Source organism: Ambystoma mexicanum, chromosome 9 (assembly GCF_040938575.1).
Source record: "Ambystoma mexicanum isolate Mex_15411 chromosome 9, UKY_AmexF1_1, whole genome shotgun sequence".
Classification (NCBI taxonomy): Eukaryota; Metazoa; Chordata; class Amphibia; order Caudata; family Ambystomatidae; genus Ambystoma; species Ambystoma mexicanum.
The window spans coordinates 46,051,393-46,071,191 of record NC_090931.1 but is presented as its reverse complement, the minus strand read 5'-3'; the positions used below and the strand labels follow the sequence as shown (position 1 = coordinate 46,071,191).

The 19,799-nt window shown below is 46.5% G+C and overlaps 1 protein-coding gene across 5 annotated transcripts in view; it reads left to right on the top strand.

Moving 5' to 3' along the window:
* The window catches only part of NTM (neurotrimin), a 1,023,678-nt gene that overhangs the window by 507,764 nt on the left and 496,115 nt on the right, over positions 1-19,799 (top strand). For all 5 annotated transcript variants that reach the window (XM_069614124.1, XM_069614123.1, XM_069614126.1 and 2 more), the window contains one exon: positions 7,231-7,463. In XM_069614124.1, coding sequence (XP_069470225.1) covers positions 7,231-7,463 — 233 coding nt within the window. The remainder of the gene's footprint in view (positions 1-7,230; positions 7,464-19,799) is intronic.

The window sequence follows — 19,799 nt, the reverse complement described above, 5'->3', positions numbered from 1 at the left end:
GAAAGTTAGAATTGACAGAAGAATTGAGGGACGGTTTCTTAAACAAGGGAATGAGTGTGGTATGTTTAAGTCTGGAAGAGAATAAGCCAGATGATACATAAAGATTAAGAAGAGCTGTAATGTATGGAATTAGCAAATGATGCACTTTAGGAATACTAGCAGATGGGATAGGGTCTGCTGCAGCAGCAGTCGGATAAGCTTGAAATAGGAAAATCCCACTTTCTGTATCAGCTATAGGATGAAAGAAATGTATTGCTTGGGTAAGTAGTGTCGATGAAGTGACATCAGAAAAGGGATCAGGCAATCAAGAAACACATAGTGCAGATTCCAGATTGTTACACACTGGGACTGAGGAAACTCTCTAACCAACAACATAGAGACCCAGGAAATGTATCCTAAGAACTAAATACCATGACACCAGATAAATATGCAAAACATGATGACAAAAAAGGGGTTTTGACAACAAAAGAAAAGTCCACAATTCTGAAGAAGCAGGAGCCGTGCTATCCAGTGCGTTCTGTGACAATTGAAAGCAGATGTGCAGATGGAAGGACACATCATACTGAGGGCTAACAGGGACCAGGAATGAGACATGGACACAGAGACTTATGGTTTTGGCCATACACCTAAATTAAATAAAGAAAAGGGTGGTTTTGGGAAATGCCTCCCTGTCCATAGTCTAAGAGGTGTTTCCCTACCTCAAACAAACGTAAGTGTCTGTGAGATGCCAGAGTGCCCAAAGCAAAACATTCTGTGCCTGAAGTACTATTCTGGCCCTCTCATTCTCAAAATCAACTCTCGGGTGAAAGGGAAAATTAATTTGGCCTACAGTAGTTTACAGATGTTCAAAAAGGAAATGGAAATGTGTAACTCCAACAAAAAAGTTCCCAAAGGATAGTGTTCCTTGTTCCAGAGGGTGGTTCCCGCCCACTGTATTTCTCTTCACTCTGTTTTATACTTTCAAGAATATTCGTTCCTTACGTGTCTCTTGATCAACAACACAACTGGTACACAAAACAACTTGGCTGTTAGTCTGTATCTTGGTAGGATACCTGGTGCACTCTCCTGCCTGGTTTTTACTCCTTTTCAATATGTTTAAACAAAACCTTTTTCTATTCCTGATGTATCCTTTGCATGACTTCCTAAGGTTTCTCATCTAAACACACTTGCAGTTTACATGTGCCTGGTACACTCTCCTGCCAGGGCTTTCATCTGCCTGGTATACCCTACTACCAGGCATTTCGTATATGGACACACTTGCAAATGCCGGGTATACTTTCCTGCCAGGGCTTTGCTCTTGTGACATGAATCTGCCTGGTATATGTTCGTGATAGAGCTTTTCTCTTGCAACTTGAATCTGACTGGTATAGTCTCTTCCCAGGACCTTTCTCTTGTGACTTGAAACTGCCTGGTATATTCTCTGGCTAAGGTTTTTCTCATATGTATGCTCTCGTAATTTTAACCTGCCTGGTATATTATCCTGCCAGTGCTTTTCTCAGAGGTATGTTCTTGAGTCTGCCATGTGTACTCTCCTGCCAGTGCTTTCCTTATATGTGCACTGTGCACATTTGCAAATTTGATAGCCTTTTATGTGTATTCTGTTCGGTCTTGAATCAGCCTGCTATACTATCCTGCCGAGACCTTTCTTATAGGTATACGGCATACATATTTAAACTTGACAGTCTCTTATATTTCTTTTGTTCTATCTCTTAAAGTGATATTTGTTCACTTGCTCTTTCTCTTATATTGTATTCACTGTGCATTTACTTTCGGAATGGTTGCCAATATGCTCTGGTGTCCCCACTTCTCTGTGGTGGACTCACCGGCTCTTGATGGTGCGTGTAGGTTCTCCTGCAGGAAATCTGTGCCAGCTTTTCGTTGTTCCGCACCCTTCCTCTGCCTCTGCACTGTAGCTTCTGTGTCTCTTGTGGCTCCCACTTGTCTGTTTGGGGTCTCTCTGGGCTCGGGCACTGTGGAGGCTGCCTCTCAGTAGCGAATGCTCAAGAGCCTTTCCCCTGCTTCAGACGTCCTTGCAGCATACCGCCTCCTTCAGTGAGCTCTCCTCAGCCTCTTTAGTGAGAATTTTGGCTCCACAGAATTCGCACCAACCCCACAGTCCCTCAGTCGACACTGAGATGACTCGAGTTCTCCAGCCAGCGTCTCTCTGTCAGCTGGGTTGCTGGTTTAAATATCCCAGTACCAGGTATGTGCTTACACAACCACTCACAACTGGAGCGCAACTTGTGCCTCCTGTCTCCATTGATCCTCTTTACTCCCTTCAGCTTTCTCGTCTCAGTACTTTCACATACATTGAAATGTAGTTAGTTCTTGGTATAATATTAAGGTCCTGTCCTCCTTGTCCATAACTTGGGACAAAAAAGCTGGTATTACTGTGGATGTTTAGTTCTATAATTCCAGTAACTTTAAAGTCACACAAATGATATGTTAGACAGTCACAAAGATTCATGTTGATGTTACCCGTTCCTTTTAACATGTGATGTTTGGGGGAACTGATTTTGGGAGTAATCATTGCTGCGCCCTGCCTCTTCCTTGTTCCACTTGTGGATATATTGCTCCCTATGTCATTTGGGGGAATATTGGAGGTGGAGTTGGTAAAGTGACGAGGAAGAATATTACAATAGGCCATCAGGGCTGGGGGAAGAGAGGAAACATCCCTAAAAGGAAAGGGGGGTGTTTTGTCTTCCTTCAACAATGCTGTGTACTATCCCCGAGGATGCCCTCCCCCATGTGATCCTCCCTCATATAGCCACCCCTAGGGTATTGGATCACAGAGTGTATGCCTCACGCTGGCCACATGAGGGAAGGTTACCTCAGGGCAAGGAGTGATGATATTGTATTCATCACAGTGCCCAAAGCATGGAATTCCTCTAAACAACCTTTCACTGCTCTCCATGAAGCAGGAGGAGAAAAGTGCCTCATGTGAGACCAATCAAGCATTGCCAACACACCACACAGGCGGCGGACAACTGAGACAAAATACTTTCTAAAGCTCTTGCATTTAGCAGTTTCTACCAGATGAGATAAAACTCTGAATCAGGCAAAGCAGCGGGATCAGCCTTAACAATCATCCACTTTATTTCATCAGTATTGCAGCCATTCAATGCATCACTCACCTTGGCGCATTCCCCCAGAATGTATGTAGACGTGTCGACCCCACGTACACAGAATCGCAGTCACCAGCGAAAACCAGATAACTATGGGCCGACCAGTACCAGCAGCAAGAAAAGGTACCAAAGAAACACCTTCAGAACCATCTTGAAGAAGAGAATCACAGAGCACATGGGAGACACTGAGATCCTGCACAAGAGTCAAATAAGAACCAGGACAGGACATAGGTCGATTCTCCATGTACACACCCTACACACAGCACTAGACGCACCTGCCCAGGAGGATGAGGGAAGAAACTGTTGGAATGCTTCCTTGAATTCCAAAAAGCGTATCACACAGTTCCACACACTAGAGCTGTCCTTAAACTTTTAAAAAGTTGTGTTGGTGGATAAACATACAATATGATTAGGATCATTTAATCTGACGCAAACGTTAGTGTACACATTAACGGTTCTAGGTTAAAAGTTCGAAAACAAAAGGCTTGAATGCCTTTTTTTCGACAGTAAAATAACCGTAAAAAAGGGTCGAATTTTAATTTTTTAATTTTTTTATGGGGTGGGTTCCCCCCAACCCCCGTTTTCTTTTTATAAAACAGTTTTTTATATATGCTAAACTTAAAAAAATATATAAATAAATAAATAAAAATAAATTTCGATCCTTTTTTTTGGTCATTTTACTTTCCATCAAAAGGTCATTCGACCCTTTGCATTCGAACATTTAACCGGACACCCACATTAACAGCACAAGGAGAGACCCCTTCAAGCAAGAACAAGGAGTAAGAAAAAACCCTTCCCTCATCCTACCTCTGTTCAACATCTATATAAAAGGGGTGTTGCTAGGTCTGGAAAAGATCTGAGGCTAGGCTCATGTTGGGACTGGGGGCTAGCTGGCCTTCTGGTTGCCGCCCCTGAGCGTCTATATGGGGCTAAAAGCAAAAGACCCGGGGCTATAGCCCCCTCAGTCACCCCCACAGCAACGCCTCTGTATATGGGTGACTTGGCAATCACTTTTGCCTCACTAACACTAGATGACACAGAGATCAACTTGCTTCTGTCCGCTGATGACCGAGTTCTGTTCTTGGCAACAAAACAAAGGCTGCAGCAGAGCCCTGGCTAAACTCGAAACATGACTGCAAATGATGGGGCCTGGACCTAAACAAGCAAAGACCAAACGTGTTGATCTTGCAGAGAAACACAAGAACAAGAAGCAACTAATACCTGCTCAAGTTAGATGAGGAAATCAGGAAACACGCGTCCCAAATACACCGGTCTAGGACTAAGATGTAAGGCTTTTGGAAACGTGAAGGAAGCCTTGCAAAGCCTGCAAAGAAAGTGTGTGGGCCTCATTCCGAGATTGGAGTTAGCAATGGCGTAAATAGCGCCATGGCTGCCTCCAATAACAATACTGAGTCTGCCCTCATTCAATGGGGACTTACCGGTCTAGTCGGACCTTTGCGGGACCGGTAAGTCCCCATTGAAAATACCATTCCCCATTCCCATTTGAGCCCCCCTAGGGCTCAATGGGAATGGGGAGGGTGCAAATAACGGTACTGCAATTTGTGGTACCGTTATTTGCTCCCTGGACCCTTTGCGGGTCCTTCTAAGGCCGCCTGGTTTCACCAGGTTTCACCAGGCGGCTATGCGGGACCCGCAAAGGGACCTTGGAATAGGGCACAGAGGGATTACCAGCACCGGTGTCCTTACCGGTGCCCGGTATCCCTTTGCACCCAACTCGTAATGAGGCCCTGTGTGTGCATTCTCCGTGACATGACAACCCCCACCCCACCTTCCAGCAAAACGCTGCATGAAGTTATTCACTCTTTAATGATGCATTTTCGCATACATGGCAGCAAGATCTGGGTCCTGAAATACACCTAATATTATAGACACCGATCCTCATGGCGAGCAGGAAAACTCCCAACAATGCGCCCAGATACCAGCGGGTTAGTTGTGCTATGTAAATAAATAAATAAATAAATAAATAAATAAATAAATGCTTGTTGCTCAGAACTACAGTAGCAGCCGTCCCGGAATGAGATAAAGACAGAAACTGCAAAGTTCTGCACTCATCTAAAGTAAATCAACAGCAGGCCCTACACAGAAGAACCTGCAGACCCTGAAGCATAAGAGACCCCCACTCCCTCGCTTTCCTCTAGCGGAAAGGAAAGAACCTGAAATCATTGGAACTAGACCTAGGGACTAGCGTGCAAAGCAGGGATCCAAGAACCAGCGGGAAGCCCAGACTCAAGCACAAAGCCTCTTGAAATGCTACAGACCCCTGGACAGCAAGCACACCCTCCTACACTATCTAGTTAGATTAAAATAAATATATACGGCCAGTAAGCATACTCTCGAGATTAAGAGAGGCCAGCACAAGAGGTCTCCAGAAGCAGAGCAGCGCCTTGTCTGCGGGCAATGGGACTTAGCGCTGGTGGAAAAAGAGGCCCACTTCCTCTTTCACTGCCCACAATATGAGAAGAAAAGGAACATAGACTATGAAGACGTCTTAGAAAACATAAATGGATTCACGAAGCTCGAGCATAAAGAAACAGCATGCATCCCAGAAACAGCAGGAAAAGCAGGCAGTTTCTGGAACCCTCCAGCAACGGATACAGCACATCTTTGGTAATGCTATGTCTCTATGAGGTATGCCAATACAGCTTTATTCACATCAATTGAACTGAGAGTTAGACAGATAGAGAGCAAGAGAGTGTGAAAGGTAGTGAGAGCGAGAAACAGACAGAACGAAAGAGAGATAGATAACAAGAGAGACAGAGAGAGGGAACGAACCCCATGTATTCGGAAATAATTTGAACTTTACAACTCTATTTTGGGTGACACCATTTTAAAAAGAGGCATAGATGCCATCTTGCTTTGTGGTATTGTTTAGTTCCGAACAGAATCAACCACTTTAACCCACAATCCTACGCCCTGCAAGCTCCCATGCGGCCTCCTAGCACATGCATGAAGAACCAGTAGGAGGACACTGCATCGGCTCCTTGCATCACCAAGTGACCAGACCCTGCACTCCTCCTGAACTGCTGGCCAGGGTGAACTCAGTTGGGTGGCCTGGCAAAGGGCTTACAGATGAGGGCATCATGTGGGTGCTCATTCCCCATGTGCCTCTCCTCGCTGGGACCCTGGATGTGGACTCCCTCCTTGAGCAATCTAGCAGAAGAATAATCAGTTACTGACATGGTCTTCAGAAGTCTCCACCACACCACACTTCAGCTCTCCAGCAGAGGCAATCATTTGGTTCTCTGGTTTAGATGTTGGTGGCCTGGCTCTGGTCACCCCTAGCACCTTTGGTGTGTTCTGGTGTTCCCTCCCCTCCTCTCCTGTATTGGTTATGTGTGCCCCTTCCCGTGTCCTCTCCTGAGATGTTTTGGGTGACAGCTCACACCTACTCCTCTGCCCTTACCTTCCCATTCCCTCCTCCTCCCTTTGCTAGTCATTTACTGTTGTTATTCCCCAGTGCCAGCACCCCTCTGGTTTCTGTTCCTTTCTACTGCTGTCACTACTTCGAACTGTGTAGACCCTACACATGGGGTTTCTTCAGTCATTTGTTCACCTATGTTGATTGTGTTTGTGATCTCTAGTGATGACGAAGACCTCCGTTATTGTCACCGGCGGCCTGAGTTCCATGGCAACACTTTTGCTTGTAAAGTGCAAGTGACCGGGGGTGGATCACACTCTTATGTGGTGCTACTTTTTTGCAAGTGTCTGCAAACTTTGACTCACCAGATGTGTTGGACTGCAACTCCCATCAGCTGTTGCCAGCATATTCAATGGCGAGGGATCATGGGAGTAGCAGTCCAAAACACCTGGAAAGAGACAGCTTGCTGGCCCCTGATTTAAATTGATCTCATGGTCATGGACCATCTTCACAAGGAAGGCCATGTCTCATGGTGAGGCCATACATGTAAGATCCCATGATACTTGCTCTACCAGAGCTGCGTCCTGTGAAAGACTCTGCGTGACATACTTGTACAGCTGTTGCTGAATGTCAGTGCTTTGGAGGTGTTACTGTTACACATGTGGAGATTGGCCAGGATGCTAAGAACAACATTCACAGCTGCACCTTTCTTCTCTTTGGTCTTAGGTGCAAAATTGACAACAGAGTGACAAAAGTGGCGTGGCTTAACCGCAGCACTATCCTGTACACCGGCAACGATAAGTGGTCCATCGACAACCGGGTGCTGCTGGTGGTCAACTCCAAGGCAGAGTTCAGCATCCAGATCCAGAACGTGGACGTGTACGACGAAGGGCCGTACACCTGCTCCGTGCAGACCGACAACCACCCCAAGACGTCACGTGTGCACCTCATCGTGCAAGGTATGGGGCATTCCTGTGGCCATTGTCTACAGTAAATTTACTTGATGAGTAACACATAATGCATTATGATCCAGTGGTAGAAGTGTACCGGAAAAAGTAGTGGAGCTGCAGTCTCAGCACAACACCGCTCCTGACAGTTCCCACTCACTTTGATCACTGGTATTACCCACTTTTGTCCAATTACAGTTTCACCACATTTATTTTTGCTATATGTTTTACCACTTTTTTCCCGCAAAAGTATAGATGGTAAATTTGGGTATATAGAAGAGGTGGTATGTGGGGGGTTCTGTATTTGGGGGGTGGGGATTCGGAAAACCTTGATAGATTCAAATGTTCATGATTTTATGGTAGCTTGCCCAGGGATGCAGAGTGCAATACGTGCCATCAAAAAGCAAGGAAAGTTACATTTCAAAGAAGAACAATGCACTCTTCAGTAATTTATGACATTCCAGTACAAATTGGTAAAAAGGAGCGGCCCATAGAAAGACAGATACACCAACTAAAAAAAGGCGACACGTGCTTCGCAGCACCCCTGAAATATCACGAGACTCTTATGCGACCACTCAGGTGTCAGGGTCGCCAGGCATTTCACCAGCAATCTCTAGAATGTCCCGATGAACTGCACTAATCCTGATTATGACGGAGAGCCACAATTCAGCAAGACACACACTGCACAAGACATACTGCTTCCAGCATGCTTAGTCCTAGTCCCGTCTTCTCTCTTGCCTCTAATCCCTGTGCTGTCTCCTACTTTAGGACTCCTGCTATTTCATTGGCGTCCTCTCTTCTGCTGACCACCATCTCCAGACGTGTGCGCAAACCCACAGTGCAGGGAACACTGCTGTCGATGCCTGTACCAGAATACACTCGAACCTTCCAGATTCCCCGCATCTGAAATATGCCAAAACACCTCTCATAGAAGCAAAAGTTGGGATCTGGGTGGGGTAATACTCACCTCGCTGCCATTAATAGAACCATGACTCTCCCTCATAACCTGGAACTCCTATTATGCACATGTCAAATCCGTGCCACTGGCCATTGAAGCATGCACAGCAGCCGTGCAGTAACATGAATACATGGTGCATGCATGAAAGGCCATGGCCCGTCTGACCAGGGCTGGACTGGCCTCTAGGGAACTCTGGAGATTTCCTGCTGGGCCTCTGGATCTTTGGACTCTTTTGTATTTTATTTTCAAATGTTCTCATAGGAAACGGCTCGGGCTTGCTGAAATTGGGGAATATGGGGCCACTTTGATAAAAAGTTCAGGGCCTCTTTTGGTTCCCAGCCACCCCTGCCTCTGACTAAATGGGGGCCAAGATATTCAGTGTCCACCCAGCTTCCTTCATGACATCGTTTACCTACCTGGCAAGCACCTGGCGGACCCCTGTCAGGCACCTGGCGAGCGTGGGAGAGAAATATGAAAGAAACTAGGCCCCGGAGGATTTTCTCCAACAGACCATAGCTATCTTATAGTGTTTCAAACATCGTAACACACAATGTAGGATTGTGAGGAAAGGCAGAAATATCAGTCACCTTAGAACCCGTCCTGTGTCTATACAGATAAAACAACATCGCAGAATGCGTAAATAGTCAAGTATTAAGGTCCAGTCCTGCGGACCTCTGCAACTTGACCGAAAGCAACACGTCAACGTCACCAACTTACCCGACAAGTATTTCACAGGCAAATGGGCATTTGATAGCCATTTTTCATAAAGAGTAAATATCAAATTCTTAAAATTATTATTGGTACCCAGCGAGGGCGCAATCAGACTGAAAGCGTTCATTACCAGGCCGGGAATCCCTCAGTCGGGATTCCGCAGTCTTTGTCCCTGGCGGGGGGGGGCGTGGCAGCCCCTCAGCCAATGAGGCTGCTTGAAGCGGGGCCATCCTCGCTCTGAGCCTCCCCACGGCTATGAGGCTACCTTCGCCCCCCGCCGGGGACTGAGGTAAGGCTTTTTTTTCCTATTTTTTCCCCTTCCCCTCCCAACCGCACTTACCTTTTTTTTCATTTCGGGAGCGGATGCGCTGGAAACGCTTCTGTTTCCAGCACGTCTGCTCCCGATGGCCACCAAGGAAAGGGAAAACTGACTCAGTTTTCCCTTTCCCGGCAGACATTTTCTTTGCTGTCTTTTTTTGTCCTGAAACACTGCAGCGTTTCTGGACAAAAAAAAAGCTTTTAGTGCCCCGGTCATGCAGTTTTTGTGGGCTGGGGTACTAATAGCTATATGCTCCTCGCGGTGGGGGCATTACCTGAGTCGGTAATGCCCCCGTCGCTCGGGGCATATTGCTTTATTAATATTATATAGGAAACATCCTTCCTAAACTCCTACATGGAGTAGAGTGCTATCCACTTGGAATTCTGGATTATTTGCGGGCACTTGAAGCTGCAACCTGGTGTAGACCTTTGCGGCTCCCGATCTCGATCCCAACTCCGTTGATTAGATACGAACTGGGATTGGTTTCTCCGAAGGCCGGAGCACAATGGCAAATTGAATCACTGTTCAGAAAAATGTTATGTCCAATGGAAGATCCTTTATCTGTTGACCTTAACACCATTATGTGAGAGAAGGGTAGTGGAAAATGAAGGAGTTGTGTGATTTCTCCCAAAGATTGCTTGTGGAAATATGTTCTACAGCACCTGAACTGATGTCAAATACAACGAAATATAAAAATAGAATTGGACACTTACAATGGGAACTATGCATCAATACTCCTCGTTTACTCCTCTGTGTGACGACAACAAAACAAAACTAGGGATTGTGGCTCCGTATCTGGCAATTTACCTGGATAAATTCACCAGATTTTCTGGAGGTTCTGTCTGAACATAATTCACACTAAACATATTTTAGGGAGATATTGACCATTACCAATGGAACCAATGACCTGTCATTTTTGTAATCACCTGGACCAAAGTGAAACTCTAGAGCATTTAATTTCTAAGTGCCCAAAGCTGATAGGGCTGAGGGAAATAGTTTGCCATTTTTTGGGGGGAGAACATTTGTCTATGAAGATTTAGATTTATTGTGGACAATGTGTTTAGCTGGTCATACTATGTTTATTGTAATAGCGGTTACCAGCTTTCTAAAACTTCTCAAATTGGAAGTTCTTATGAATCAGTTGTCTTGTTCAATGGCATTTTAATGTATTATTGATTTTGAGATTAGTATGTAATTTGTTTTTATTTTTGATCTATGAAATGTTCTGAGTTGAAATGTATTGTATGTGATTTCTTTTGTTTGGTATGTTGTCAAAGGTTGTAGACATACAAACCATAAAACAAAAAATAAATAACCCATAAAACAAAAAATAAAAAACATTTATGAGAAAGGGTGACTACTCAATATCCGGGGCACCAGTGGTCAGGTGGTGAATAACATTTGCTAAACCATCAATCAGCCCCACACCTCTAGTACACTAGAAGGGATCTGAACAGATTGGAAACACAAGCAATTTATACACCTCCTTGTCCAATTTTGGTAACGTGGATGGAGCGGCAGGCTTATCTCTACAAGGTTGTGGATCACTGGTTAGTTGCAACTCAGAGAAAAAACAATTATTATCCACTGATAAAAGGGACTGGCCAGTCAAGGTTGTATACAGATACCTACGCTATTATTATCACAACAGAGTTCTAGCAACACTACGACATACAACCCACCCTGTAAAGGAGTTCAGAGGACAGACCCTTGCAGAGAAGGAAAAGGGAGACACTCTGGATACTGACAGGAGGGTAGGCGGTATGGTTAATAACCACAACAATTTAAGGTTACTTAGCTTCAGCACAAAGGGAGCAATGGGTCTTAATATGTCTCTAGGGGCTTTCGGAAAGGACCATGGGCACAGAAACACAATGTACCTTGTGCTTTAGGTATTCTTGGTGCTTGACACGGTTGAGTCAGATTTAGGGCGCTTTGCATGCTTCTGTGACAGAGTTTGAATTGGAAGTCAGCTGCAGCTTGCCATCAGATGGCAAGATGGTTCAGAGCTGGACGAACAGCTGCAGGCTGGCCTATACGGCGGCTCAGAGTCAGGAATCATTGTCTTAGTGCTGATCGGTGATTCTGAGGCACTGGTCGAGACGTCTCAGATGTCTTTAAGCACCTGTGGCCTGAGAATGGTCAGCATTGCCGTTGGTTGCAGATCGAGGCACTGAACTGGCTCGAAAATGTTCTTTAAGGCAGACGTCGGTAGACGCTTGTCGAGGCACTTCTTCCAGCTTCTTCACTGGGCTTGTGTTCACCTTTAAGGAAGACGGCCTGCAGCTCTATAGTGTTTTACAGGCAAGTGCCCTGTCCTTGGTTGTAGGTTCAGAGACCTTCTGGTACTTCCTATCCAGAAATCTTGCTGCAGAGCCTAGCAGGACACGCTTTGTGCTGGCTAGGAACCCGTTCTGGAGCAGCTGGAGGGTCGTCTGGATTTGGTATCTCCCTCTGTTCCCTGGGAGATGTTTAGGGGAGGGATCGTGCTTCCCTCTTTGGAAATCCTGGCCTTCCTTTACTGGTGGAAGATGTGAGGCAGATCGTACCTTCAGCGAGGGTGCAAATGAGTTCTTCTTTCTGCTTCTTGTGAAGTCTTCAGGTGATCTGCCTAAAAAGGGTCTCCAGGCATCTTTTAAGGCCAAGTGGGCACAGTGATTTGTGTAGGCTAAGCCCACCTTAATGAATCACTCCAGGGGTCCCAAGAACAATCTCCTTTATGTGTGAGGTCATAACTAGAGTGCTTTGCAACAGGAAAGGAAAAGGGGTAAACACAGAAACAAGTCGTGCTCCAGAACTAAAATGGTGGAACCCTTCTCTCAACAGAAAGCTCTGGCCACACTCCGTTGTGACACTAAGTCCCACCCACCTCCTGTCTGTTGTTTTCAAAGAATCTCTCTGGTTAACTGAACCCTCTGTATGTGGATCCTGTTAAAGTGGCAGCTTGCCCTTGAAGCTTCAGCAAGATCAGACTCTCTGGCTCCTGCAAACCACATTCTCGTACCTTATGAATGGGGTCCACCTAGCAGTCCCAGGCATGAAAGCTCACTGTCATTGATACTGATGCCCAGAGCTGGCTTCAGGTTCAGACAATTATAATATGAAATGTTGTTGGATGTCCTCTCTTGTTTGTTAACCTCTGCCACCAAACTCCATGTGGGCCTGTTTGAAGTACCCTCTACTGGTATGTTACTCGCTGCCACAAGCTGCATGGCCTAAGAGCAATTGGGGGATCCATGGATCCTTTGTTAGGTAATCAGGCTGACCATAGGAGGGGGTTGCTTGCCCACCCCCTTCCTGGATATGACAGAGTATACTCCTGACTGTAACATTCCAACTAAATACGACAGGGTGAACTTTGCCTGTAGGCTGTGTCCACACAGAGTACATGGGTATATGTGTCTGTCATGGTGTGAGCATAGGAGAATGTGTGTGATTAGCCCAACACATTTTCCTGAGGTTGGTCTAACATCATTCCAATTAATTAAACATTTGAAACATCCCATATGAGCACACACCCCCCATGTGGATGTTAGAATTCCTCACATGTGCCCCAGCCTCAACATGTGAACCACTTCCCTACTGAGGGTCTGGTTCCTCACCTAGCGAAAGTACCAGTTTAGGCCATTGGCATTTCCATGCTGGGAGCCCGACGTGTGATGGATTTACAAATCTAATCCCCGTTGGGATATGGCCCAAGGCAAAAGTTTAGGATTATCCCCTTGCGTGGCCATTAACCATCTAAGAGGCCGGTACTCTGTTTGGATTGTGAAGTCCGACCCAAAGATGCAGGGCATCTGATTCTTAACTGCCCACACAACCGTGTAAGCTTCTTTTCCAACAATGGCCCACTCTCATTCCCTTTTTGTGAATTGTCTGCAAATGTAGCTGATAGATTGCTCTACCACTTGAGAGATCAGTCACGCTAACACTGTTCCAATCCCAAAATTACAGGCGTCTGTCTGGATAATTAACTCCTGACCATAGTTTGTCAATTTCAGAACAGGGGCCCTGCACAATCCGTCCTTCAAATCCTGAAAGGAGGTTTGAGAGTGGGTTCCAAGTTACCTTGGTATTTTCTTGGAAATCCCATTATTCAGGGGCATGGCAATGGCCCCATACCCTCTGATGAACGCCTGGTAGTGCCCGGTGAGACTTAGGAAGGCTCTCACCTGTGTCTGTGTGGTGGGGATGTCCCAATCCTCACAGCCTGTACTTTAGCTTCCAGAGGTTGTTTCTTACCTCCACTGACCAGGTGGACTAGGTAAGTGACAGCACCCTGCTCTATCTATCAATGTGTGGCCTTGATAGTCAGACCTCCATTCTTCAGCACCTGAAGCACTTGTTTCATTTGGTATAATTGATCCTCCCAGGTGTGGCGGAACACAGCAATGTCGTCTAAATGGGCGACACTGAAGTTTTCCAGACGAGACAAAACCTGGTTATTCATCCTCTGAAAAATGGTAACAGCATTCATCAATCCGAAGGGCATCACAGTGAACTGATAATGTCCTTATGGGGTTGAGAATGCTGACCTCTACCCCACTCCATCTGTCAAGCCGACCTGCCAATACCCTGCTGTGAGGTAGAAGGTACTCAGGTACTTGGCAATGCCAAGCTTAACAATGAGCTCATCTGCACGAGGAATGGGGTAAAACCTCAGAACAGTTTCTCAAGAGCTTCAGAGAGCTCGGAAATCAAAGTGGGCAGACATGTAAAGAGTTCACACACTTGTTGAAATATCTGAGCGGGTGGGTGACTGATAACAAAGTTGACACATTTAAAGGGATGTATAATTTGATTGCGTGTGAGCATTCATTGAAATATGGTCAGGTTGACCTGCACCAGCATCTTGTGGACAAAACTATCACAGACCCTACCAAGCTTGAAAAGGCTGCCAACAAGTTTGGGAGTACTCAAGTCCAGAAAAAGGCTCAGGTCGAGCACACCCAAACCAGTCAAGATATTGGCGGACAAAAAAAGTAAACAAAGGTGGCAAGTACCAAGGTCCAACCCAATCCTATTCATAGTCAGTTCCCCAAAAGTACAAAGGGAAATCTCATAACTCTAGTTCAGCCGTGCACACTGAAAAAAAGAGCGCAGGCACCCCTAACAATGGAGATAACAAGGGGGGGTCCTGGGAGACTCTCTGCCAGACATGAGTCCTGGTTACAAGAGCCTTACCCAGAGTCTTTAGCTCACTATCTTTCACAGAGAAGAAATATCCCAAACATATCAGTCTTTGTCCTGCCCTGGGGCAGTCAAGTACCGAAATGCTAGGCAATTCTCCTCTGTTTTCCTAAAGTCACCCCGAGTGGGACGGGTATGCCCAGATGTGAGTCCTGAGTCTGCCGGGCCTAGAGACCCAAGCTACTCCTGACTGATGACGCCCAACAAGGCTGAAATATGTCTGGGGATGCTTGTGGTCTTGTGCAGAAGGGATGTGACCTAGCAGTTTGGGCGGGACTGCCCCTTTTGGGGTAGGACCAAGCCTGATTTGCATATGGTTGTTCCCCTTCTGCAATGGCTTGGCAGGCTGAAAAACAATGGTCTGGAGGGTTGCCCAGAGCTTTGCCCGTGGTTATGATTAATTCAAAACCTTCCAGCCATCACCTTTCTATTTTTCTAAACCCATAACAATGGGACACCTGCGATCTCACCACCCAAAGGTTGTTTTGTGCTTAAGGAGCTGGGCCACTTGAAAAGGAATCCTGCTGGAAAGGGCTTACCCATGCAAGCCATAGTGAATGTTGGACTCATGGAGAAGGCCATCATTAGTGTGGGCCTCTCAGAGGAGAAATTCCCACTAGGCAAGGGAGTGGTCGAATGTGGATTGGTTACACTGACTGGGTTCGTAACGGGTCTCCAGAAGAGATACCAGTTCCCAATAATACTCAACTCTTATCTAGAACATGTGTCTATCAATGGACACAAAACTCCTGCGGGCTGAAAGACTATGGCTAGCGTCACTGCTGTCACCCGGCAGTGGGTACAGCCAGGCCAGAATATTGATGGGCCTAGTTGTAGTGTAAGTGGGTTTGATTGAAAGAGTTAGTGCCCCTTGGCTATAGTAGAGTTCAGCTGGTGAGGTGAAACAACCCAGCACTGTGTAGCAGTGAAAGACTCCATCCCTGTCCCATGTCTGTTAGGTAATGATCTTCCTGATCCTGAGATAGAAGCAGGGGCTACCCGATCGAGGGCCAAAGACATCACCAGACGGAACACTCCCAGAACCTAAGGGCCTGGCATTTTCCAGAGGGCTTGTTGGAAGGAGTGACAAGGGTTGTAGCCCTAGTCCAGTTCCACAGACAGCTGAGTTGCATATTCCTGTGGGAGAGGCACCAGTAGCCACTGAGGACCCTACTCTGGTACTCTGGTAGAAGGGGACTCAGTGACTTCAGAGGTGATTGGCACAGCACGGAAACCTGAGGAGGAGGACCAGGCGGGCGCAGATCTGAAGGGCCTGCCCAAGCTGGATGAGTTTCCATCAGCTGGGGGTCCAAGTCAGACTGACTTCTTCACAGCCCAGAAAGAGTGTCCCACTCTGGCAGGTCTGCAGAAGCAGGCGGAGGATCAGGCTAAGGGCGAGGCCACTAGACTGTTCAAACTGTACTCAGAGGATGCAGTCCTGTACAGTGAGCCAAAAGGCTCTGAGGAACCAGCAGTTTGCTGATTCTACAATGTCACCGAAAGTTCCTTTTGGATTTGGCTCACCAAATTCCTTTAGCGGGTTACTTGGGACTGACTAAGACATCAGACCGGTAGTCTGTGCACTTTTACTGGCTGTAGTTGGGTTTAAAGGTTAAGGAATATGTCCGGTCATGCCCGACTTGTCAAGCTTCTGGCAAGTCAGGTGGGGCTACAAAGGCCCCCTTTATTCCACTACCCGTGGGGTTGGGCGCCCATTGCAGGAATAGGCATGGAAATTTTGGGTCCTTTGGATCCTCATACCAACTCAGGGAACAGATACATGTTTGTGTTGGTAGACCACTCACAAGATACCCTGACGCTGTCCCTCTGAGGAGCATCAAATCCCCCTTGGTTGCGAAGGCTTTGTTTGGGATATCCTCCCGTGTTAGATTCTCCAAGTAAGTTGCTTCTGACAAGGGATCAAACTTCATATCAGCGTTTATGAAGGCTATGTGGGAACAGGGTGGAGTCACCTACCGATTCTCTACCTCCTTTCAACCACAAACCAATGGGCTTGTTGAGTGGTTCAAAAAGACCCTGAAAGGCATGATAGATGGCTTGGAAGAGCACCTGAGGAGAAAATGGGATATTCTCCTGCCATGTCTTCTGTTCACCTACAGGGAGGTGCCACAGAACGGAGCAGGGTTTATCCCCTTTGAGCTTCTGTTTGGCCATCCTGTACAAGGACCCCTCAGTCTAGTGAAAGAGGAATCGGAAAGCAAACCGTCATCCCCCTACACAAGATGTGCTGCACTATGTACTCGGCCTTCAGTCTAGAATGGCAAAGTACATGGAACAGTCGACAAAGAACAAAAAGGCCAGCCAGGAGCTGATGAAGCGCTGGCACAAACAGAAGGCCACTGTGACAGTCTATTCTCCAGGCCATTGGGTGTGGATTATGGAGCCTGTCACACCCAGTGCCCTTCAAGACAAGTGGAGTGGGTCTTACTGTGTGCTGGAAAAGGTCAGTGACGTGAATTATCTCAGTGACGTGAAAGGACAAAAACAGATGTGCACGGTCTTTCACGTCAACCGGCTAAAACCCCATTATAGCCAGGGTGGCTTGGTCATGGTGTTAGTGACTGATGGAGAGACTGAGTAGAAGACTGATCCCCTCCCAGACCTCTTGCACACTGAAGCCACAGATGGGTCAGTTGAAGATGTCAACCTTACAACGTAGCTTTCAGAACAGCAACTGACAGACTGTTGCCATTTACTGGGGCAGTTTGCCTGTCTGTTTTCCCAGACTCCAGGTCACGCAGATTGATACACCCATGATGTGGAAACTGAAGACAGTAAGCCGGTGAAGGGTAGAATTCACTGGATTTCCGATAAGGTCAGGGATACCATCAAGGAGGACGTTTCCTAGATGCAGTCCCTAGAAGTGGTAGAACCATCCCTCAGCACCCTGGCTAGCCCAGTGGTACTGGTCCCTAAAAAGACCAGTGTGGGAAGACTGAAGTTCACTTTTTTGTGTACTTCAGTCGACTCAATTCTGCCACAAAGTCAAATGCTCACCCCATTCCTCGAGCAGATGAGCTCATTGACAAGCTTGGCATCACCAAGTACAGGAGTACCTTTGACCTCATGACAGGGTTCAGGCAGGCTGGCTTGACAGATGGATCAATAGAGAGGTTAGCATTATCATCTCCTAAAGAACATTATCAGTTCACTGTGATGCCCTTCTGTAACAAATCAACTTCCCAGGCACAAGTGGTTCAGGGATGAATATCGGTTTCTAAACCACCAATAAGCCCCACATCTCTAGTACACCAGAAGGGTTCCAAACTGATTGGAAACACAAGTAAATTATAAACCTCCTTGTCCAATTGTGTTGATGTGAGGAATGCATGGCATCACGAGTTTGACACTGACACAAGAGCTACAAGTTTCAAAACCTTGATTACATTCTTGCGGTTTGGAGAAACTCCTACTTTTCCATATATCTATGAGGAGAGTGGTCTCTACCATCAAATCATAGAAGAAACACAGTCCAAGTCAGTATATATCAAATCAAAATGGTGTATACAAAAAAAAAACTAATGCCTGCTCTATCTCTTATACAAAAATTGTGTAAAGGGCAGTGTGTATGCAAAGGAAAGTCAGTTTTATAAAATAAGGGATCAAGATGGCTGAGTCAGCTCTCCTCCCCACGTTGGACAGCGCGGAGTAAGACGGTCCCTGTAGACAGGAGGACACCCTCTGGCTCAGATTATAAATGAAAAGGCAGTTCAAAACATAGGTCATAGGCCTGCTTGGCTTTACACGTTAAAGTCACTTATTTTCAGTTTATCAAAGGTTTTTTCACAGTTTAACACAAGTTCACGTAGGCCTCCCTCTGACGGGCTCCAACCTCTCAAGGCATCAACAGTTCACGTATATCTCCCTCAATTGGGCTCAGACCTCGCAATGAAAAGTACCTTATTCAACGTAGATCTCCCTCAGCGGGCTCGCACCATGCAATCACAGTGCTTGCAGGGGTTCCCTTCCCCAAGCTCCATTCACATTCTTTAGGTATGTTAATCGATGCCACCAGTTACAGGGCCTAACAAAAGAGCAGGGCCGATCCATGGAGACTTTGTTAGTTAATCAGGCTGGCCATTACAGGGGGAAGCTTGGTTCTCCTCCTTCCTGGAGATGACATAGTGTTCTCCTGACTGTCACATTCCAACTAAATATGACAGGGAGACTGTGCCTGTAGGCTTGGCCCACTCAGAGTACACAGTTATATGAGTGTGTCACTGTATTAGCATAGTAAAACGTGTGTGGTTTAGCCCCACACATTTGCCTGAAGTTGGTCTACCATCATTCCATTTAATTAAACTTTTTATAAAGCCGAGGCGAGCACACACCCACCATGCGGATGGTCAAATTCCTCACAGAGAGCCATCCCGGATGAAAGGATGGGCCATCCAGTCCAGTTCCTGCAGGAGATTGGGGAGGGTAGGAAGGATTCGGAAGACGTTTACCAACAGTTGCAGAACCAGAGGATACCAGGAATGAGAAGGCCAAAAGCATGTGATGAATACTAGAGAAGCAGCTTCTGCCTGGACCTAGAACAGAACTCTGGGTATCAAGGAAAGAAGGGGAAAGGCATATATTATGGCCGAGTTCCAGACCAGAAGAAACATATCCATTGCTAGTTCCTCTGGGTCTGGTTTTCCAACTGAAAAATAAAAGGATGCACACATTGAGTGAAAAGGAAAATAGATGGATCCAAAGCGGACCACACACAAACTTGGAGACACAGGAAAATCCTTTGCAAGATTTGCCTGCCTGATGGGCACTGCCTATGCTGGGGGCACCATTACCCTATGACGTGGGACACCCCAAAATGAATACTGCTTGCCTCTTGAGTTGGTGAGATGGAAAGAAGTTCCAGAACTTCTTCTCAGCTGCAACAGATCTTTGGTCCTCTTGCCTGCCCCAGTTTGTTGATTTGCCGGACCACCGATCGGTTGTGCATGCGAAACGTGATGGCACGCTGCCATTTGTCCTTTGTGAAACTCCAGACAGCAAAGGAACCTGCAAGCATCTCTAAACAATGGATGTGCGAACATGACATGCTATGAGACCACCAACCTCCAGTGGTATCCCCCTGGAGCAAACTCCCCACCCGCCGAGGCTGGCATCAGATTCTAAGAAAAGACTTGACTTGGGCCATGTCAAA